This window comes from Urocitellus parryii, chromosome 5, assembly GCF_045843805.1.
Source record: "Urocitellus parryii isolate mUroPar1 chromosome 5, mUroPar1.hap1, whole genome shotgun sequence".
Lineage (NCBI taxonomy): Eukaryota > Metazoa > Chordata > Mammalia > Rodentia > Sciuridae > Urocitellus > Urocitellus parryii.
The window spans coordinates 46,245,204-46,269,856 of NC_135535.1; the positions used below are offsets into that span (position 1 = coordinate 46,245,204).

The 24,653-nt window shown below is 36.8% G+C and overlaps 1 protein-coding gene across 3 annotated transcripts in view; it reads left to right on the forward strand.

The window, feature by feature from the left end:
• Ptprr (protein tyrosine phosphatase receptor type R) overlaps nt 1-24,653 on the forward strand; it is a 249,710-nt gene that overhangs the window by 130,273 nt on the left and 94,784 nt on the right. Inside the window, exons 1-4 of one of the 3 annotated variants that reach the window (XM_026386616.2) lie at nt 6,270-6,290; nt 10,016-10,129; nt 12,752-12,907; nt 20,467-20,577. In XM_026386616.2, the coding sequence (XP_026242401.1) occupies nt 6,270-6,290; nt 10,016-10,129; nt 12,752-12,907; nt 20,467-20,577 (402 nt within the window). Of the gene's footprint in view, nt 1-6,269; nt 6,291-10,015; nt 10,130-12,751; nt 12,908-20,466; nt 20,578-24,653 lie in introns of those variants that run through there. The other 2 variants (XM_026386614.2, XM_077798697.1) reach the window with 2 other exon arrangements.

Consider the following 24,653-nt stretch of genomic DNA (forward strand, 5'->3'; position numbering starts at 1 on the left):
ATCTTTACAGGCAAGCAGACCCAAAAAGAAAATTACAGAGCTGCATACACCCCAGTATCGTATTCCAAATGCATCAATAACCCAGCCTGCTTCTTCTCCCCTTGGGAGGCCGAAAAGAGGAAAAATCCAGCAACATTACTTTATTTAAGCTGCCACCACACAGAATAAAACACCAAGTGTTTCCTCCTAAAATCATGAGAAGAGAAAAGCTATAGAAATTCGATAGTTATGACATCACATTAAAATAGATAAATATTTGAATTATGTATGAGTATATATAATATATTCATATTACATATAATTATTGTATTATGTGATATGACCTACATACCAGAAAAAAAACTAACATGAAAAACATTACAACCTTATCTAAGGATAATGAGATAAACGATTAAAAATAATATTTATTTCTTTTTTCTAATTCAGTGTATTTTCTAAATCTTCTAGCATAAGCATATTTAATTTTTATAATTAGATAAATTTTTAAATTCTCAAATTAGTTGCAAGAAATGGACATTAATACTGGTTAAGTGTAAGTTTAATTTACAACCAAAATAATAGCACACAACTCAGAAAATTAATGTTGATTTCACTTATTAAGAGTGGATCTCAAAGGGCTGATGAGATTAACTTCTGACTTTTATCCCCTCTTTCTTGGTATACTAGTCAAAGTATCAGAACTATATTAAATACCAGTCAGAACTACATAAATTATAAATCAAATGTAAATTATGAAAATGAATCCAGCGTATTCTTTAAATGATTAGGGATTATGAGTGGACTGCTCACCTTAATGTGACCTTCTCAAGTGCACAGCCCTCAGGTTTTTGCAACCATTTCTAAGCCAGCCATGTAACTCAGATTCTTCCATTTAGTAAATATACAACATTAATTATGATGATCCATGTAGTCCTTAATTTCACAAAGATTTTATTAAGTATCTACTACATGCCAAGTTCTATTCCAGGTCTTTGAGAGACAACAGAGAAGTAGACTGATGAATTTCCATATCAATGGAGGCTGTATTCTAGTAAAGAGAGATAGTGAATAAAATAATAAGTAATAAGTAAACAAGAAACTGTAGACTAGTGTTAAATGTAATATGAAAAATAGATCAGGGCAATGTAATTGGGAATGGGGAGTCTTCTCTGAGGAAGTGACTATTAAAATGTCAGTTGAAAGGCCAGAAAGAGCCACCCACACTAATGTTGAACAACTCTCCTAGCAAGAAGCAGGTAAATGGCAAGAAGATCGTGAAGAAGAAATGAGCATAGATTCTGAAGGGATTGGGGGGAAAAAAGAGTTATTTAAAGGAAATGAGATTCAGAGAGAATAGGAGTCAGATAAAGTGTAGGCCCACAGAATTCAGTTTTACTTTAGGTATGATAGAAAGTTACATGAGGATTTTCAGAGGGAAAAGAAGCTGAACTCTTTGAAATAAATATTTTTAAACAGGTACAAAAGACCAAAAACTTTAAAAATTTTGTATCACTTCCTGCTTAAAACAACTAAGAGTGCATATATTGTGTAGAGTCCAGGGCTCTGCTCTTGAGAAGCTGTGTTCAGGTGAGTAGGCCACCTGTTGAGGGCAGTCATAAAGAGTAAGCTGGCAGAACTCAGAAGATAAAGCAAGAGGGTGATCATAATCACACATCAGAAAAAGCAAGAGAGTAATCATAATAACACATCAGAAAAATTGAAACCACATTAGAAATTAAAGAAGTGGAATAGATTCTATTGAAAATGTAGCATATCAAGATACAGATAACAAGTCTAGAAAAATTTCAACCGAATAAAGACATCCAAGTGGCTAGAGAAAAGTACATAAAATAATGTGGTTAAAGAGAAAGACAAGGAATATACAATTGCATATATATATATTGTGCCCATGATGAGATGAAAAAATTTAGAAGAAAAATCTTCAAATGTGTAATAAAAAAAAATTCTGAAATAGAATCTAGAATCAATCAACAGCATACCCCACAGTACAGAAACTATCTACCCAAGGAAATATCATGGTGACTTTTTTAACTTTAAAGATAAAGACTTCTGTGAGATTACAGGCAGAAAAAGCAAGTTATCTACCAGACAGGCTAGCCTCAGGCCAGAATATTTCTCACAGCAACTTTCAATACCAGAAGGCATTGGGATAACAGCAACAGAGTTCAAAAGCAAAAAAAATAAAAATAAAAATTGAATCAAGAATTTAATATCCAGCCAAGCTGTTATTTATTGTTAAAAGCACCATAAATACAATCTCAAACATACAGTGCTTCTGGAAATATGGCACTCATGAGCTTACTTGAAAGTAGTAGATAATGAAATCCAGCTAAATAAGATAGATGTCAAAATAAAAAATTCAAGAATGGAGACATCCTTCTGGAAAAGAAAGAAGAAGAGGAAAGACTGATCACAAACACTGAATTTGTTTAAATATAACTAATACTATAGAACTACAGAGATTATACTTACAGAATATAAGCAGCCTATCATATCTGAAGATCCCACATTCTCCCATTCAACCAACTCTGTATGGAAAATATTTGAAAAATACATGTGTCTGTACTGAATATGTTTAGACTTTTTTTAAAAGAGAGGAAGAGAGAGAGAGAGAGAGAATCTTTTTTTGTAGATGGACACAACACAATGCCTTTTTATTTTTATGTGGTGCTGAAAATCGAACCCAGTCCCGCCTGTGCTAGGCGAGTGTCTACCACTGAGCCACAATCCTAGCCCATATATAGACTTTTTTCTTGTCCATTATTTCCTAAGCAATATAGTATATCAACTATTACCATAGATAGCATTTACATAGTATTAGACATTATAAGTAATCAAGAGATGATTTAAAGTGCATGGTGGCACACATCTATAGTCCAATAAACTCTGGAAGCTGAGGTAGGAGGATCACAAGTTCAAGGCCAGGTTGGGGGACTTAGTGAGAACTTCAGCAACTTAACAAGACCCTGTCTCAAATAAAATAAATAAATAAATAAAAAGGACTGGGGATGTAGCTCAGTGGTAAATTTCCCCTGGGTTAAATCCCTAGTACACCCAAAAATAAAGCCAGTAAATTATGTAGGTTATATGCATATACTAGCCTAGTATATATAAGGACCTTGAACATCTGCAGATAGTGTGACCTTGGAGAATCTTAGAACAAATCACCCATGAATTCTGAGAAGCAACTGTATATTCATCAGGGTAAATAATGCTAACACAACCCCCTATCGTGTGGTTTAATACAATAAGAATGTCTTTTTAACTCAGGTCACTTTTTAATGAGTGTTGTTGGACGGTGTCTCTGCTTAATGCACTGATATGTGGCTCAGATGTCTTCCTTTGGTGACTCCACAGTTTTCAGTGCAGCTTTAAGGTCATGCTGGACCCATCCAGCTAGTAAACAGAACAGAGATAGAGTAAAGAAGGCACCCTAATTCTTAACTGCCTGAGAATGAAAACTGTCACTTTATTTTCACTTATATTAATTACTCAGAACTATGGATTGCCTTCATTGCACAGAATATAATGTAAATATCACAAAACATTACAATATACAAGTAATACTCTTCCAAAAACTGGGAGATTATCACAAGAATTGGTGGGAAGAAGTGTATATTTTCTCATTTTTCAAGGCAGAAGTTAATAAACACTTTCTAAATTCCATAAATTAAGAAATAAAGGTTTAAATATATTATCATGCATTTTAATGTTATAATTATAGACAGTATAGGTAGAAAACAGAAAAACAAAAGCAAAACATATTACAACATATATCAAAACATAAAAAACTAAATAAAAAATAAACAAAGGTAATAACTTAAGTAATGAAGCACAGCTAGATCTGTTAAAATAATAAAAGTAAATAAACTAATCTGTTAAAAATAACAAATTATTAGATGAAAATCAAAACATATTTCATGATGGCATATGTTTTAAATATAGAAATACATCCCAGATATAATAAATAGAAAAACAACTTGTGGAACAATATGTGTGATTTAATCCAATTTTTATTTCATAGTAATAGATATGATGTATAATGTACACATTTTATTTTTATATAATATACACATAAAAATATTTGGAAGGAGACACAAAAATGGTTAGCAATGTTGTTTCTGGGGATTTAGGTGAATGGTTAGGAACAATAAACATATTTTCACTTTTTACCATATATCTTTCCGAACCTTAAATTTTTTTATGATAAGGTCATTTTTGTTATAAAGCTGTAAACAAGCAAAATAACTGAAGTCCAATATGGTACTATTGAAAAACTGAACAGTACAAGCAAAGGAAGAGAGAAGAGAGGTCAGGGAAGACTGTGAGAATGGTCTTTGTATGGGGTCTACAGGAAGGAAGAGTGCCCTGCTCGGGAGCCACACACGCACCTACACAATGTGGAAAGTGCGTGGCTTTTAATGAACTTTAGGTGTGGCTGGAATACTATGTGTTGTAAAGAAGCATGGAAGGAGACTAGAAGGACAGAGCAATTTTGTAGAACCAAAAGAGTTAAGACCATTCATAAGAAAACAGGATCTCCTCAAAGTACTTTGAACATAATAAAACTTGATTGGGTTAGCATTTTGCACAGTTAAGTATGGTATCCATGGGAAGACTGAATTAGAGACCAGGGGAGAACGGCAGGCAACCCTTCATGACTCTACTCAAGTAGTCCAATGACATGATAGGCTTGGGGCCAGGATGTCTGAAGAAAGATAATGGAAATATAGATAAAGAGAAGATGGGTTCACCACTCAAAGAGATATTGAAAAAGTGGAATAGACAGAACTTGATTATTAATTGGATGCCATAATGGTGGAGTTAAGAATAAGGACAAAAGAGTCAACATAAGTTCCAAATGTGGTACTTTGTCTCATTATATAAAAGTAGAAAACAAGCAACTTTGGTTATGGACAGGAAGAAAGAGGGAAAAAATACGTTCAGTTTGAGTAACAATGAGTTTGACATGTAAATAGAACATTCAGATAGAGAGAAGCAGGCATAAGACTCTGAAACATGAAATAAAATTCACTAGCATGTACATAGTAGTAGTATGTAGTATGTACATAGTAACAGACAACAAATGCCAAGTTATAAGGGGGGCCTGGGTGGCAGTATAAAATACCTGTGACAGATGAGGGGGTTTCTACTCAGTTCAGAGGCATAAACAGAGAAATCTTTGCTTTTACTTCTAGAAATCACTTGCCAATCCAGCTGCTAACCATTAAGGGCAAGTTCGAATTGGCCAAGAGTGAAAAGATTCCAGGTAACAGAGAGGGTACATTAAAGTTAGAAAGAAGTGGGTGGGTTCTTCCTGACAGGTTTTGGTGGTTAGGAAAGCTGGGTCCTTTTGTCATTCTTGGGAATTGAGACAGCACTTCTCTTAGGGGCTTTGAGGACATCTCAAAAGGGAAAGAGATGGCTATTTGGCCTTCCTTCCCCTAACTGGGTCAGTGGATATAATCCTGACTCTTACTGGGTGTCACTAAGTGACAGACTATGCTGCCTAATAACATCAGGAAGGGACAAACTGCCCCCCTCCCAGGCAAAAATAATTCAATCACCCTTTAAAACTAAAAGGCTAAAAACCAATCACCTACAGTTCAAACATAATTCTGCTGCCTAATCCAAGTGCTATATTCTAATCAGCCCTGTCAGCCTGATTTATATCTGATGCACATGGCTTTAACTAGTTTAATGAACAGTCTAGTGACCAAAGGAAGAAAGTCTTGATACAAAGTGCTCTTTCCATTATGAGGGAGTACAGTAGTACAGGAAATGACTCCAAAACCCCTTAACAAAGCAGAGACCCAATAAATTTATATAGAAATTGAGTTTGAAACCTTGAATTTGTATTATATTTATTTGTATGTTTATATATATATGATATCAGTAAAAGCACTCAATTGTCCATGTATGGTCTGTTCATCAGCTTTCTCTTACTCAATTTTCAGCTAGTAGAGAGTGAAGTCTTATCTTGGCTCATGTTTTGGAGGTTTCTGTCCATGGTCAGTTGGTCTAGTGATTTTGAGCATGTGGCAAGGCAGCACATCATGGCAGGAGCATGTGGCAGAAGAAACTGCTCACCACATGGTAGCCAGGAGGCAAAAAAGAGACACCAAGGGGCTGGGGACAGCATTCCAATATCCCCCCTATGACCTAACTTGCTTCTACTAGGCCCTAATTCTTTAAGGTTTTACTACTTCCCCATGGTGCCATGGGTGAGACCAAGCCTTCAGCACATGGGCCTTTGGGGGACATTCCAGATGCAAACTATAACTCTAAGTGTTTGTAACTCCATTTGCATTATTTGCGACTGTAAAGTGGCTTAGCATTTGCATTTAGAAAGAACATTTTCATTTCTTTGAAATTAAAATCCTAAATCATTTGTGTTTAAAGGATAGAAATGATCCAATGGGTTTAGAATTCAGACTAAAATATATCTTGCACTGTTGTATGGTAACTTGAAAGCTGCGACCTTATTATTTCCTTGGGAATTTGTATTCTATCATTGTTGTGATTTCATATAGTAGGTGAGGAGGTGTTGTACATTTCCAGTATCTTTTGGGGAAGTGGATAGCATACATTCATTAACTCCAAGTAATCTTATGTGAAATAACACTCTCATTTTTTCCAGAATCCTTTCTTTATCCTAAATTGCACTTTTGTACATATTAGACCCTCAAATACACATGTATCTGTGTGTGCTATATCTTAGCATTACTATTTTATGGTAGAATACTCAGAAATTCATGCATTCACCATAGAATCAATCCAGCTACAGGCCAAGCAGAGAACTGATGCAAATTATTCAAATGTTTTTATGCAACAAGCCAGATGATTTCAATTTCAACTAATTACTTCAACTCCCCTTTAGTTGCATCGTCTAAATTTCTGTCTCAAATGCACAGCTTTTACCTTCTTGCAAGCTTTACTTTTTTGACTGATTTTTAATCTTGAGTTCCTATTTCACTTCCCATTTACCTTTATAGTCTGAGACTTTAATACTGTTTCCACAGTTACAAGCCTCAGTTAATCATGGCCCTGGGAATTGAGTTCTCAAGTGTACACACAACCTCCTTGACTCTCAGTTCCCAGCGCAGACTGTTGGCTACAAATCCTGACCCTGGGGATCTAGGGCACTGCCTGCCTACTCACCCTGACTGAAAAACACTGGTGGTAAGCCAGAAGTTAAATGGCAATCCCCGATGTTTTAGGAAATCCATTTGATGAACCTTTCTTTGATCTTGCAAAGGAAAGAGAATAGACAGTCTCTGACAGCTTCCACAGCCTGGCAGAATAGAAAGCAGTTGCTTGAGGAAAGGAAGTCTCTGATTCTCAAAGCCACCAGCTGACTAAACTGGGTTTCCCAGGTAGATATATAAATCATGCTTAAAAGTATAACACTGTTTTTCCTCATTATTGCCTTTTCAAATCCTACTGGCCCTTCAAGGTTTAGCTCAAGTTTTGCTTTCTGCATTAAATTATGATGTTATATGTTGGAAACATTTTAGGCTATAGAAAAGTGGAAAGAATAATAGAGCAACCATTTGTGTACCATTAGATGGTTTTTATTTAATAAAAATATTACTCTCTGGGACCAGGGTTGTAGCTCAGCAGTAGAGTCCTTGCCTCACATGTGTGAGACTCTGGGTTTGATCTTCAGCACCACATAAAAAACAAACAAACAAACAAAAAAGGCATTATGTCCATTAGAAGAAGAAGAAGAAGAAAAGGAGGAGGAGGAGGAGGAGGAGGAGGAGGAGGAGGAGGAGGAGGAGGAGGAGGAGGAGGAGGAGAAGGAGGAGATAGTTGTTAAAAAAAAAAAAAAAAAAAAAAACTATTGCTCTCCGGAAGAGGATCACATTGAGACAGAAATCACCTTGCCCAAGTCCAGTAGAAACTGATGTTGCACGTGGTGAAGTGAATCTAGAACAGAGGGTCCCTTCCAACTTGTGAGTAAATTCTTCTAGCTCTTGCTTGGGTTCACCTTTACACTTTCACTGCCTTTACCCACAATAAGCTCCATACCCTGAACCCAGATTTGAAATGGAGTTATACTTCTATCACACCTACCTGGCTTCGGACCAAAGGATTCATGTGAACCTCCAATATGTATCAACTCAAAGCTTGAAGGAAAACATGTAAAATTATTGAAGTTCTTGGTCAATTCTCTGTCTATACGTTAACAATGTCTTTGCTCAGATTTCTAACATTTTCCTTGTTTGGAGTTAATTTGTGTCCCCTCAAAATATATATGTTGAATTTCTAACTCCTCAATACCTGACGATGGGACTTCATTTGCAAATAGTGTTTTCAGGCATAATTAGTTTAAGTGGGGTATACTGGAATAGGTTAGGCTCCTAATCCAGTATGACTATGGTGGCCTTATTAAAAGGGAAAATATAAGTACAAGCACTCAGAAGACATTATGTAGACACACAGGGAGAAGATGGCCATGTGATGACAATGGCAGAGATTGGAGGGGTGCATGTTCAAGTCACATACCAAAAACTGCTGGCCAATAATAGAAACTAGAAGACCCAAGGGAAGCTTCTCACCTACAGATTAAAGAGGAAACATACCTTGATTCAGACTTCTAGCCTCTAGAACTCTGAGACAATAAATTTCTGTTGTTTTAATTGAAATATAATAAAAACAAATATATTTTCTCAATGTTGCTTCCAGGTTGCTTTTCAACTTATCACCTACACAGTTTTCCTTTTCCCTTCCCTAGAAGCAAGTTGTTGCCTCTTGGGCTGTTAGAAATGGTTTTACAATGATTCTGCCCAATTCTTTGCAAGGAGTCCAGTTTCAGCTCCCTAATGTGACCAAGCCCCAGGGTCCCTGCCCCTATGAAATCATTAAAAGATCCTCAGGAGGAAATGTAGTCTGGATATTTAGCTAAGCCTTCCATCTTGACCCAGAACCATTCTATTTTACCTTCCCAAACTGCTTGAGGTTCCTGTGGCATTGGGCATTTGGTCTAGTTTCCAATCACTTGTTTTGTACTAACTTGATGCATAGAAGATATGTTATTTCCTAACAAGACTACAAATTCTCAAAGCAGTATCATTTTCCTTGAGAGAAGGCTCAGTTTAAGAATTCCTCCTCTATAACAGGTTGCACTTGTAAGCCAGCCTCTTTATCAGAGAAGTGTGTCCTTAGAAGTGTGCCCCATTTTATAGAAGATGTGATATTGCAGCACCCAATAGCTATTGAGAATTTATTCTGGTCAAATCAGTGAATTAAGCATTCTAAGGACACATGAAATGCATAAAGATTTGGTTGGCCTACCTGGAAAGTATCTATCTCAAATTACTAAAATGCATTCTTGAAAATACATAGTGAACCAGATCATGATTTAACTGTGGTAATAGTACTCAAGACTTAAATTAAGGCTATCTTAACTAATATCACAAGTTGATTTGTATTTTAGGAACTTTTTAACATTTTGACATTTTTCCAAACATTGAATATAAATCATTTACCTTGGACCAAAGCATCGGTACCCTGGACTTTACAAGAGTTTGCAAATCATTATTGCACTTCATTTATTTGCCTTGCACCGGCAGCAGATCACTATATAGAGAAACTGCCAACTCAGTCTTTATAGAACTTACACAGCATCTTTGTCTCTGTAACTGTGAACACAAATTAAATACGTCCTTCAGCTTGGATAGCTGAAATATATTTGGCCGCAGATTCCATCTGGACTTGAGCAAAAGCAAAACAAACCCACAGCATGTTGCCATGAAATTCTTTATGAATTGTCCATTTATTTGTGTTTTTTGAAAATAATTAGACAAATTGTGCTATCCCATAATTAAAATTCACATAAAATATCCATACAGCTATATTTCCATGAAAATTCAATAAAGTACCCAGAGTGTGAACTTAAGAGTCACAGAAATTTTTGTGGTCAGTCATCAGTCAGGAACCAACTATCTTAAACCAGAAACTTACTAAAATTTGAAATTTTCTTTTTTGTTTGTTTGTTTTTCTTTTCTAGACACTGCAAATGGATGTAAACAAGCTGAACATAACCCTGCTTCGGATATTCCGCCAAGGAGTGGCTGCAGCTTTAGGACTCCTACCCCAGCAAGTGCACATCAACCGCCTCATTGTAAGATACCTACACCCATATTCCCAGAATTCAAGCTGTTTCTTATGTCATCTAAGTACTCATGGTGTAGTTCTAATAGCTCATAAGCCAATTCCTACATACTACCTATTTTTACAACAATGTTTCATTGACTGAGTGGAGCAAGTCACCTCCACTCATTCACCTTGGCTGCTTTCATACGTACAGCATTAGATAAAAATAATTGCAACTCAAGTGTTTGACCCATGAAGCCTAAACTATTTACCGTCTGGCCCTTTTCAGGAAAAGTTTGTCAACCCTATCATAGTTCAAGACTGGATATCCTGGTAAATATGAACAAAGGGTTCCCAAAACTCACCTTACTAACTTGAAACTACTCCTCAAATATTCCCCTTTGGAGCTCTGTATCAGGTAAAGCACTATTTCCAGAGAGTATCAACGAAAACCCCTTCTAGCATATCAATAGAAAATGATGGATAAAGAATATACAAGGCAGAGGACTTCGAATAAAGAAGAACTAGTCCTTGCAGACAGCAGCCCAAATGGAATGTAAGCATTGATAGTTCAGAAAAGCCAAGAGAAAAATTGGATGGGCATCTGAAGTGGGGATCAGGTAAACCAAGACCTAACTGTCAATCATCCATATCCATTCTTTTGTCTCCTCCTTAGTGCTTGGGAAGCTGGATGTTAAATATCATCTAACTACATGTTCCCATCTACACTTGGAGGTGCATGTGAGCAAAGGGAATAAAAGGGGAGGAGGTCGAATTCAAATCAGATGATTTTTTTTTCTTTGTAAAATCTAATCCCTAAGAGACTTTAAAATTTTTGAATCGTTTTTAAATTGTTTTTAATTTCCACTGCATAGGAAGTCCAAGCAAAGACTATAAAGAATCTCCCTGCCTTTAATTGTCATGTTCCTGATTGAGCTCAACCTTCCACTGTCTCCACATCTGTGTTCCTAACTATGGATAGAAATTGCTTTTTGTTTTGATTTAGAGTTATGTTTCTTTTCATTTTTCAGCATGTGGAGGATGAGTTGTTTCATTCCCCAGAAAATGCTTTCTTCTGTGAGCTAACCATTTTCTGAGACTAAATAAGGTTTTTTAAAAAGATAAAGTTTCATTTCAGTTTCACAGAAGAGGACAAACAGCATTTTCTAATATCCTTTCAGAATAAAGTAGGTTATGATGTCCAGAGCATATCTTGCTCAAGTGAGAAGATTTAGGTATTACAGAAATCTTGGATCTAGATCTAGATTTTTTATATACACACACAGACACACACACACACACACACACACATATGTAATTAAGACATACTTTTATGCGTAAAGACTAAATGAACATAATAGTTGTTTTCAGAGATGAAAGAGGATTTGCCACACCTGGAGAAGGGTATATCTATCCTTGGAAACTGTTGGTAGCATTGTTAAAAGTAGTTATTATAGTGAGCAGAGTTATAATACCTGAAGCAGCAGAGCAGGGTGATGAAGAACATGTGCTTTGGAGACAGACAAGAAGAACCACACACCATTGCTAGCTAGCATGGCAGTCCCAGACGGGTGACCATGGACAAACCACTTATGTCTGTGAGATGGAGATAACCATAATGTCCATCTCCTGTGACTGTTTTAATGAAATAACACAGGAGCATGCCACACATAAAACAAATGTTCTATCCTTCTATTGTTATTAGGTTATAAGCTATTTAATAAATTATCATAAGCATATTTCATGTCAGTGTAAATATTGATTGTCATTGTCTGTTGTTCCTACTAACACAGAATCTTTTTCTGGATTGCTAGTAGTACATCAATTCTTCATTTTATACATGGGTGAACTTCTGATAAATTGCATGGAAAGAAAATTTTCTAGCAAAAGAGAACTCTATGTGACAAGAGAACTCTATGTGACAAAAAGAAAAGACTAACAATAATTTCCTTTTATAATTGTATTGTTTAAGTTGTAAAAGAGAATGTTTTCATGTCAATGGTATTTTTTGTCTGGTGTTTGTTTTTTGTGTATGTGGTATATTGTTCATTTATGGTAAGAAATCTGTCTCCGTTTTTGGCTAGTGAGGTAATATTAATAGGAAAAGTATCATACCAATGCATATATGCAATTCTTCCAAAGGGTTGATTTTTAAAATGTGACATGTCCAAGGTGAACCAAGTCAAGGAAGGGACTTCATTTAGCAATATTAGCCTTGGCTAGTGCAGCCTTTACCTTCACAAAGTCACGAGGAAAACACAGAGAATAGTGGTGGTGTCCACTAATGCTATTACATCTGCTTCTATTTAATTCACTTGATTTTAAAACACTTCTTTAAACATAACTACTCAGGGAGCATCTGAACAAAATATTCCAAAACTAAAAAATATGAAATGGAAAATAAACCAATATCTAATGAAATACAAAATTCCAAATTTTGGAGAGCCACTTAACTAGAAGGAGGCCATTTAAAGAATTTAGATGTCAGACTGATAATATTAACTCCATCAGAGAATAACAGACCAATGTGAACTCCAGGATGACTTTAAGGATTCCAGGGTTCTGATTTTCTGTAATGTTTCCAAAGGAAAATATTATACAAAATTGCTTAAAATGTCTATAACACCTACAAATAATCTGCTTTTACTAGGAAAAGAAGAACAGTGTTGAACTATTTGTGTCTCCCATAAACCGAAAAGCAGGAATTTCTGACGCTCTGCCATCTGAGGAAGTGTTGCGTTCACTTAACATCAATGTTTTACATCAAAGCTTATCCCAATTTGGAATCACAGAAGTCTCCCCTGAGGTATGGTATTGCATGGAATATTTTATTTAAAAATTTGCACACTTAGCATGATATGGCAATCCAACCCCACGAGGCTTTGAGATGAAAGCTGTTTATGGTATGTTATTTGACTTGAAAAAAAAAATCTCCCAAAGGGTCAGAATTCTCTGCTCTTCAAACTACTGATGTTTGTTCCTTAAAGAAATTCATTTTCATATCAAAGTTCCACTTTTTGACACTTTCTTCAGAAATTTTATGGCCTTGTAACTTATTTCAACTTAACCAGTAAATTTAGTCTAGAAGAAAGACCAGTTACATTACTTGAAACTGATGTCAAAACAAACAACCCCCCCCAAAAAAAACAAACAGAAAAAAAACCACTATTTGTCTTTCCTTCTCAACAGATATACCTGTCCACATGGCCTTCATTGGGGAAAAATGATTACTTTAGAATTAAGTTGGAATGTGTCTTTTCCTCTGCTGAGGAAACCAGACATAAACACGGGCAATGTTTGCTTTATTATATTTTCCAAATGTAACACTTTTCAAAATTTCCCCTACCACCTCCTCCATCTTGCTTCTGAGTATGTTTAGTCTCCACAAACTGGAATGATCGACATCCTAAACATAGGATGTTTATTGGATGTATATAGGATGTAACTTGATTCAGAAAATCATAGAACTTGACCTGGAGGGAACATATGAACATTTTGCTGATACAGAAAGTAAGGTCCACAGAAATTAAGTGATTCCCCTGAGGTGACAGAACAAAGTAAAAAGCAACACATATGATCTAGGTATCTTGATCTCTTCTATTCTATGCTGGCTACAGTGGCGCATACCTGTAATCCCAGTGACTTGGGAGCCTAAGGCAAGAAGATTGCAAGTTCAAAGCCATCCTCAGAAACTTAGTGAAGCCCTAAGCAACTTAGCAAGACCCTGTTTCAAAATAAGAAATAAAAAGAGCTATGGATGTAGCTCAGTGGTTAGGTGCCCCTGGGTTCAATCCCTAGTGCCAAAAACAGAAAAAAAAAGAAAAAAGAAAAAAAAGAGTCTACTCTTCTTCCCAGTGAATTATACTGCTTCTCATTCAGCAAATATTAACAACTATGATATAAAAACCTTTGGTACAAGAGAGTTTGAATCCCAAGGCTGACACTTAAGATGTGTGTGATCTTGGGCAGGTCATTTAACCTTTGCATAGTGTCACTGTGAGTCTCAGTTTCTAGAGAGCCAAAATAAGTATAGTTCTTATCTTATAAACTTGAAACACAGATTAAAATTTTTAGATATATGTCGAAATCCTCACATTGAATAGGCACTAAACAAAATAATTTGAATACAGGATGGATTGGCAGAGCAGGAACATGCAGCCCTCCTGTGGTATCCTTGGAGGAATGGTTCCAGGATCCCCAAGGATACCAAAATCTATTGGTGCTTAAATTTCTTAAATAAAATAGCATCATATTTGCATGCGGCCTACACATATTCTCTGATATACTTTAAATCATTTCTAGATTACTTATAATACCTAGCAGTTTTAGTCAGGGTTTTTTTGCCACTGTGACTAAAGGATCCAACCAGAACAATTTTAGGGAAGGAAAAGTTTACTTGAGGACCCAGGTTTCAGGAGTCTTAATCCAGAGAAGGCTGACTCCATTCCTCTGGGCTCAAGGTAAGGCAGTACATCATGGTGGAAGAGTGTGGCGGAGGGAAGCAGCTCATATCATACTCAGAAGAGAGAGAGTCTTCACTCTCCAGATAGAAAATAGATACCCCAAAGCCATGCCCAATTCCCACCTCCTCCAGCCACACCCTACTACTTCAGTTACCACTGTTAATCCCTATCAGGGAGATGAATTCACTGATTGGGTTAACACTCTTATAACTCAATCATTTCTCCTCTGACCTTTCTTGCCTTGTCTCACATGTGAGCTTCTGGGAGACAACTCACATCTAAACAATAAGAGTAGCATAATAGAAGTACTATATAAATAGTTGTCGTACTATATTATTTAGGGCCTAATGACAATAAAAGTCTGTACATGTTAAGTAGAGGTGAAAAATTTTTTCCCTAAGATTTTTCCATACATGGTTGACCAGATTTGCAGATGAAGAAACTACAAATAGGAAGGCCACTGTATGTCATTATTGAATGGTGACTGTGACAACAACCCCCATTGATCTTCCTGCATTTAGTCTTGTCCCCCTTCCCTGTCCCTCTTCTCCAAAGACACATGTGGGGACTTTATGTTTGTTTTGTTTTGTTTTTTTTCTGGCCACTGAAGTTATCTTTGTCAATGTCAATAATGCAGCTTGCTGTCCTACTTTCATGATTCTTCTTTGGCTTCCAAAGTACCTCAGAATGAAGTCTGGATTTCTTAGTACAGTAGGTGGTCCTAGATGGGCAGGACTCCATCCATGTTGAGAACCCTTTCCTAGTTCAGTTTCAGCAGCTCTAAGCAGACAAACATCACAAGCCCCCGCATGTTCTCCCCCTTCGGTGCTGTTTGGTACATGACTTCTTCCATGGACCTTTCATTCTGCAAGATCCGTCTCTTGAATAGCAGAGCCTTTCCTTGTGCCCTCACAGACCTGGGCATGCCTTCCTTGTCTTGTGTTCTCCTCGAACAGAAACCCCTTTGGCCTTCAAGTCTGTCTCTCTGAGGTAGGTTCCCTGAGAGCACATGACATTTCTTGTAGCTGTGTCTTAGAGCCAGCATTTAGTGCCTGGCACTCAAAGGGCACACAGTGAAAACCTGAATCAACAAATAGCCACATGGTATGCTGGGTTGTATCCAAAGTCAGAAAAACAGATGAACAGACAAGCAAGCAAATAAATAATATAATATCATTACTTCTCTCAATGACTTTATGTTCTTGAAGAGCAAGTAAGGTACAGAGAAACAGAATACAGCACTAGGCCCGTGCCATGGGAACTTTGAAGAGGACTCCACCTTGTGCTCCCCAGAGGCCAGAGAAGAGGGTTAACAGGAGATTGATTAATCTCCTCCCAAGCCCTACAGTACATCTGAATCTGCAGTGTAATCAACTTTGTGTAATCAACCAACCCCGTTCTCACAATTTAGGCCCTTCACAGCAGGACTAACAGACGATGCCTAGGATAATTCCTCTTTAAAATTTAAAAAAATGCCGTTGAGTGAATTAATTCTGTTTCATATAAACTTTTAGAGAATAATATAAATCCCCTCCCCGTTTCTTTATTCTAAGTTTAAATGCCATTCTGAAGGCTTTAGGAATAAAGCATTCTGTTAAGTCATCCACATTTGCTCACCAAGGGGAAATTACTATATAAAAACAACAAGTTGAAATTCAAATACTTAGGGTCCTCCAACACAGCCCAGCTCAGTGCAGATGAAGAGCCTACCTTAACCAGCTCTCACAGAGCTGTTAGTCCACTCTAGGTCAGAAGGCCTATCCTGGACTTGAAGAATCAAAATGTGGTATTGTCTCATAAAATTATTAGAACCTAAAAATCCAGGAAATCTTTAATCTATAGGAGGTCAGCCGGTATGCTATCAGAAGCATGTCATCACAGAGAGATGGGTCCTCTGAACCTTTTGTTCAGGCACTCCTAGAAGAAGCCAGGCATCCCCCTTTGACCTGAAGCCCAGGACAAACAAGTCAGCATGTGCCTAGGGAAGCTATTTACAGAGCTACAGAGAGAGCTTAGAGTGTTTGCAAACACATTTGTGGATAGTTGTTTAAAGCCGGCTATAGTATTCTCTGAGCTTCCCCACATCTTTATCCATCTTCTTATGGTTAATGTGTTATAACCGCTTATGTCTCAACCCATTTTTTTCACATTTTAATCCCCCAAACACAGCTGGCTATGGTAACATGTTCATTAACAAAATAAAAAGAACCTTGGTCTTTTGACTTTTCACCCTTTACATTGATCACAGAATATCATGAATGATGTCGCAAAGCATCTATTTCCAAAATTTACATTAATAACATTCATGAAAGATGTTTTTGTTGTTGCTGCTGTTTCTTTATATGCTTTAGTTTTTTTTAAATTGGCAATGACACTTGGGAAACAAAATTACCAAATTGAGAATTACTTTTGTTTGTTCATCTGATTTTGTTTCCAGTCTAAATTTCTTAAAAAGACATTATTTCTTCTACATATTTTTATGTGACACCTAGAGCATTGTAGACTCTTAAGTGTTATTTTATTGTAAGACGTTCATAAAGATAAAACTAGACCTTCACTTGACTAATAGGTCAAATTCTGGGGAAATCAAATTAAACTCATTCTTTAATCTCTATTTACAAATGTTTTTAGAAAATGAATATCTATTGAAACAATAAGCTCTGCATTAATATTGAAAAAAATTACTTAGGGATTTTGCTGTTATTCAACTGTAAATGATTCTAGTTTCACAGGTCTTATATTTCAAAGGAGGAAGTTAAGTTCTTTAAATAAAAGGCTAATATGCTGCCTGATACATTCATGGGATATTTACAAAGAGAAAAAAATACAACATGTAAATATGAACTATAATTCAAGAGTTGGGTGATTTTCCTTCTAACTTGGAGCATTAGCCAGCAGTTGAGTCTAAAGAATTATGAGCCTAGTCATACAGGAGATATTCAATCAATGTTGACATGTATTGATCATTCAGACCAAGTGTTCACCTTGTGCCTAATGCAGTGGAAGTTTGGCATGCACCCAATAAAGCCATATTTTTGTCAGATACATCTCATTCATCTGCCTGAGTCAGTCAAATTAACCAGATAATTTATAACATTTCCACTTCATTCTTACTCTGTGTGCTTCATCTCTCCCAAAGGGATATATCCTAAAGTCTATATCTCTGTATCATCTTTTCTAGCATCTGGGATCAGAATTGGAAAGGAAAGGAAATGGGGGGGGGGGGATGGAAAGAAAATAAAGAAGAGGGGGAAGGAGAACAGAACAAACTTTTAACACATATAACAAATTATTGAACAGATAGAGAAAAGCTATTGAAAACTGTCCAAATTTTAAGTAATGAAACTCATCAGCTTTTTCACTGTAACCAAGTTAAAGGGCAAAACAATGTAGCTATGAAAAAAAAAAAACATAAAGATGATAGAGGGCCATTAATTTGACCTGCTGTGGAGTATGTGAATTACTGAACCCTCAACCTCCTGATAAAATATAAAAGGCATCAAGTTAACCCGATGCAAAGGTTAGACTGGAGATTTCTGTGAGTTATAATCTTTTGATTTGTGGGATCTTAACTACAAACTTTTCCATTTATTACCCTGTCCTTATCAAGTTTTTCAGATCTCTGAACAAATATAGTAGTGCTCAGCAGGAGTAGCATGACTCAGAAGGAAATCTATTTACCAAGAAAGTGCAGTGACTAAGCTCTAGTTCAAAACATGTGTCCTTCAAACGGGAGGTGGGGGATGGGAGGTTAGGGGATAATTCTTCCATCATCATTGCTTCAGTTAAAAAGGAAAACAAACAAACTTTTTTTTTGTGTGTGTGTGTACTAGGGATTGAACTCAGGGATACTGAATCACTGAGCCACATTCCCAGTTCTTTTTTGTATTTTCTTTAGAGACAGGGTCTCACTGAGTTATTTAGGACCTCCATAAATTGCTGAAGCTGGCTTTGAACTCACAATCCTCCTGCCCTAGCTTCCAGAGCCACTGGGATTATAGGTGTGCTCCACCACACCCAGCATAAGATTTGTTTTAAGCAAAAAGGAACACGCTGATATTCCAGAAGTTGTAGAACTACAGCAGGAAAAAAGAAAAACAAACCAAGCCAGGTTAGGAACACAACATCTTTTTCCATCCACCTAAACACCCCTTTTTATCCAAATTTCATATGAGTTTAAGCTCAGATCCTTATACTTAAATTTGACAAATTTATGCTGCCTATTTGAAGGCTTAACTAGTTTGCTTTTATAACACACAATGGATGCTATTTAGTTGCTTGCAAAAAAAATTCATTTCCATATTTATACTTGATTCCTACAGGAGTTTTCTTTTCTGTTATTTTTTAGCTATGATTGTAGAGACACTGGAATAAAACAAAACAAAATAAAACAAAAGGTTCTGGCTGATGTCAAAGGTAAAAGAAAAGAAAATCATCACTTGAACCTAAGAATTTTTTTTCCAGCAGGATGCTCATTTACTAATCATGCCATCAACCAAGTATTTTCAGATTCTCCATTAATTTACCATTTACTTACTTTAAAAATATGCATCAAAATTATTTTTTCTATCTATGCATCTTTCTAGAAAGTATAAAAGATTTTATAGTGGGCACATCACTATTTTACAAGCAAAAAAAAATGGAAACTTGACTACTTCAAGCAATGATTATGTCTCCCTCCAAATAATTTTTGTAATAACAATTGAACTCAAAGATCTTTTCTATTCTGCCTTGCTCATCTCTCCACCAAGATTTGATTGAGTTTCAAGATAAAAAGTCTCATAAAGTCTTTCTCAGGGCAAATATTTTGTCAAGTTTACAAATACTTGATGTATTTTTCTAGGTTTAAAGAACAATTGGAAATGATTTCAAAGTTCAGGCACCTAGAAGACAAGTTTCACTCAAGGCTTTCTGAGCCATTGCAGACAATATACAAGGGTACATACTGACCCTGGTTAAAGGAATAAAAAAGCTGCTTTCAACAAGATTGAATTTTAGATGAGTGGAATCATTTGAAATGACTTAGACTTTGTTTTTCCTCATCACGAACCAGTTGGTTTCAAAGTTGAAGTTTCTTTAACTATAAATCTGTAATGTCACTACATTATAAAACAATTTTGTTCAAGAGGATTTGATGTCAGTGTGCTATTTTCTTTAAAGAAAGGGAGATGTCAACTAAGAGACGGTCACATTTTATGCATGTTTCTTCTCACTCTTCCACCCCCAAAGGATTGAGTAAAAGCAATAAAAATAAACCTATTTATTTTACCTTTCATTACCCAATAACTCTGAACTTTGTCTTTCCTGTTACTTTAAATAAAATATAATGCCCTAACAATTTATATGGTTGGGATGGTGCTTGAGATTTCGACAAAGTAAACACCACCTGGGGGAGGGGGGGACTGATGTGATAAAGGGTGGAGCAATGATTCTGATAGTGTTGTTGTATTTATGAATGCATCGTGCGCTTTTGTTTGTTTTAAAAGTAAAAGCAGTGTTCCTGCTGCACGTAAGCTAGGGTAAACCAGGGAGTTGATGTGTGGGAGGGGACTTGAGAGTAAGGAACGCTTCAGAAACAAGTTCCCTCAGCACGGAACAGAACTCTCTTACCTGTGAACCAGGTAGCTGCAAGAGAGACAGTGAGGGACTTTTCCAAAGGCGAGGTCCTTCTATGCCCGGCTGGGCATGCCTGCTCCTGTTCCGGAGATTGCACGTCTTTTGATGTATCAGGATGGCTGACTGTTGTCTAGATCAGTTGGAGATGCAGCTCAGGCAGCGGGGGGTGTAGGTGTGTTCCACTACACTGAATGGAATAAAGCTAAAAATATTTTAGTGTTTAAATAAGAACGCCAGTTTCCTCAAGCTCTCATTTAACATCGGACTTTCTGTTTTGCTTTTAAAGAAAAATGTTTTACAAGGGCAGCATGAAGCGGACAGAATCTGGAGCAAAGAAGGATTTTATGCTGTTGTCATTTTTCTCAGCATCTTTATTATTATAGTAACGTGTTTGATGGTAAGTTGGCTTCTTCGTATACTTTTTCCTTTGCTGAGTCCACTACTTAATGTTATTGGATGCACTGCCATTCAAATGAAGGTTGAAAAGACTGGGCAAAGAAGCAAGACGGTAATCCTGTTATTTGGGAATATTCGGGGACACGCAGAGTGATTGCTAAAGGGAAGCCTGTGGAGGTGTGGATGCTGACCTGCTTAAGAACAGAGCTGTAATTGCACTGAAGTTTTTAGTAACTTGATCAACCCTGAGAATGAAGCTTTAGACCGTGATTTACTAAGGTCACTGAAACCCTCAAAGTCATTTAAGCCTCATGGGCATACTTTAGGCTTACTTTATTCCTCCTTTTATATCATCTTTATGGAACTCAGGAAAAATTTTAAAAGAAGAAATGTGTCTTTGGGGCAAGCTTAACTCCCCAAGGCAGAGTTATTTCCTTACTTTTAAAGGCTCTTGAAAGCATTCTATGAAATACCAGGCATGCAAAAGAGGTGATTATAGCCTCACAGGCTAGATCACCTCTACCAACTAATATTTTAGGTGAATACATAAGTATAAAAGTATGCACTGCAATAGTTCTGTAAGTTACAATGTGTTCACTTTAAAAGCATATTAATAATTTTTAAAACTAGAACTTCAAATAAACCTAATGCACTAAATTACACAGTGCTATTTGGTATTGAATGAGTTAAGAGTTATCTTTCAAGTTCAAAAATTTTTTTTATTTCTTTGAAAATTTTGTGACATGACGTAATACGGGAAGTTTATAGATGGGTTTTAATATCTTTTTTCCTATGTGCTATTGTTTTTAATTTTGCATATTTTTCAAAAACGCTTCTTTTATACTTTTTAAATGCCCCCAAAATAGACATTATTCTGCTTATTCTAGCCACAATTAACAGCATTAGCAAGTGTTTTCTGGATTTTGCTCATTCTTGCTTCCCCTGCTGGGAAGGGGTTTATGGTAGAAAGATTGGGGTTTAGTCCAGAAAGAGAGAGGCTGAGTGGATCTAAATTTGAAGGATATTAAATAGGGTAAAGATGGGTCTGTTTCCTAGAACTCGAAATCCTGAAGTAAACCACAGGGCTTGATGGCACATGGCTACAATCTCAGCTACTAGAGAAGCTGAGGCAGAAAGATCACAATTCCCAAGTTCAAAGCCAGCTTCAGCAGTTAAGCAAGACCTTGCCTCAAAATAGGGGAAGGGAGATGTGCCCCTAGATTTCATCCCCAGTTAAAAAAGAAAAAGAAAAACATCCTAAAACTTCCACTCAAAGGTATTTTTTAGAGATCAGGAATTAAGAAAGATTTCTAAAAGTTGCAACCCAATGAACAAAAGAATAAGCTAAGAATAACGTTAAAAATAGATCTTTATATCTTAAAGGTGGAGATTAAGAATAAAGAATTTTCATGAAAGAAAATGGAATGATTTCCAGAAATTGTAGCAGAGACCTCTAAGTATTTCTTACTGTTTAAAAGGGTTTGATTCCTCGTTATGGTTAACTGCATTTTAAAATATGGGATTCTTCTTTCCTTAACATAGGGAATATCAAATGTTGTTCTCTATCTTGTCACAATTTCCTTGTTTTTCTGCTTTACAGGTGAAAAAGGATAGGAGGGGCAGGGGGTGAAGCTAGATGGTAGAGCACTTGCCTAGCATGTGCAAGACCAAGAAAGTAAGAAGGAAGGGAAGAAAGGAGGAGGGAGGGAAGGAGGGAGGGAGCGGAGGAATGGAGAATAGAAAGGGGTAGAAAGTGACAAAAATGGAGATTGACTGGGGGAATAAATGGTTAAGATTCAGAAGAGTGAAGGAAATGATAGGAGAAAGTTGAGAAGCAGATTTATATGCAGCCTTTGGGTACTAAAGGGCAGAGAGAAGCATCCCTGAACGTGCTATTAATATAAGATACATTTCAGATCTAGCAGTCATAACTTGGGATCGCCCGTGTTCCCAGCATAACTAGTCACATCCCTGCATTGGTTTTATATGGCCAAAGGACCTACCATAGCCACACCTTCAACCATCTGAGAACAGGGGCAACTCTTTTCCAGATATTTTCAAGCCACCAATGTAAAAATTAGAAATTTAGGTAAGTCTGCCTCAACGTTATTAGAACAGATCAAGAAAGGAAGTTTGGGTGATTGCTATCAATTAGATTAGTGGGTAATTCATTCCATCAATCCATTCTGCCAGAGGATCACCACAGACCTGTTGTTGGCCCTATGGGGAAAGAGGAGAACCTATTCTCTGAAGCCTTTGTCTTTAGAAACACAGACAATAATTAAGTTAATTATTTTCAAATAATCAAATAGTGAACACACTGTGTGACATCAACACACTGTGTGACAACATTCTGGGAAAGGCTAAGATCAGTGGTTGCCAGAGGTTGGGAGGCCAGAGATGGTTAGACAGTAGGTTTTAGAACAGTGAAACTCTTCTGTATTGTATAATGGTGAATGCATTACATTATGGATTCATCAAAATCTGTAGAAAGTTCCGGCACAAACAGTGAGCCCTAATCTACACTGTGGACTTTAGTTAATAATGTCAATAGGGTTCATCACCTGGGATGAATGCCCCACACAAATGCAATATGTCCGTCACAGAAGAAACTGTTTAGAGAGGACAGAGGCGGGGGGGGGGGGGTTATATGGGATGATGTACTTTGCCCTCAATTTTTCTTATAAAGACAAAAAATGATCTAAAGCATAAAGTCTGTTCATTCGTTTTTGTAGAGATCAAGTTGTCATAACTTCCACAGAGAAGATAACATCATAGTGAATGACAGAGCAGACCAACCTGAGACCTTTAAGACATGAAAATGTGAGGAAAGGACTTTCTAGGTACAGGGGATGGGATGGTGCTGAGGCAAAATAGACTTAGCCTGTCAGGCCTCAAGGGAAGGATGGAAATGCTGTTTCCAGCAGAGTCTTAGGTGAGTGACTAAAGGATCACAGCATCTGCCAATAGGGTGTGGTTGAAGCAGAGGGTGGAATGAAGTGCAGAAGCTGGAGTGTCCTTCTGGAGGTCACTGCAAGAGAGAGGTGAGGGTGGCCCAGAGTAGGGGGCAGTGATGGAGATGGAGAGAAATGGAAGGCTGAGACCTAGATGAAGGTAGAACTGACGGGACTACAGAGCCCTGATTCTCAGGGAGAGGTAAACCCTAAGGCTGACTCCTAGGTTTGGAGGCTTGGCTGCCTGGATGGTGGTGCTCCTGTATGCAGGAGAGGAACACGTTGAGGGGTGGGGAGTAAAAAGAGGGAAATATCTTTTATGAGTATACAGACAGTTCTCGAAAAACAACAACAACAACAACAACAAAAAACCAGAATGATTGACTTAAAATATTTTTCTTCAATTTTAATATGAAAGAGTCGATCTAAAAAGTAAACAGAGGAACCAACAGTCCACAGAATGGAACTGATACTCAGAGAAGAATAGATACTACCTGATAGACAGGTTGAAGATAAAGCTACATTCAGATGATGCAGTTTTCCACAGGTGACTTGACAGTTCACATTTAGGGACAGGTGGAATGTGCTTCTCTGAAATAAGCTAATCTTTATACGTGTACAAATGCTAAAGTCAGTTTTTTACTTGGATCTGTAAGTATTTACACTTAGTGTGTGTATGTGTGTATGTGTGTGTGTGTGTGTGTGTGTGTGTGTGTATTTCTTTTTCTTTTTTTTTTTGACAGTGAGGATTGAAACTAGGGCCTCACACATGCTAGGCAACTGCTCTACCACTGAGCCATATTCTCAGCCCCACTTAGTCTGATTTTTATACTGAAGTACAGTGTGTTATACTTTTGTGATCCTCAAACATATATATATTCAAATTCTGTTTTCCATACATTTGTTGATTCCATGACCAAGAAAAAATAGAATTCAAAATTTTCCTTCTGGCATTAATTACATTCATGAAAGATCAAATGCTGCTATTTGCATCCAGTCTTCCTACATACCATAGAAATGAAATGCATGTGGCTTTATTATGAAATTATATAGGTAAATTGCTATAGTGAAGGGTTGCATGTGCTATATAACAATAACATAAGACTTGGCAAAATTTTCGAAA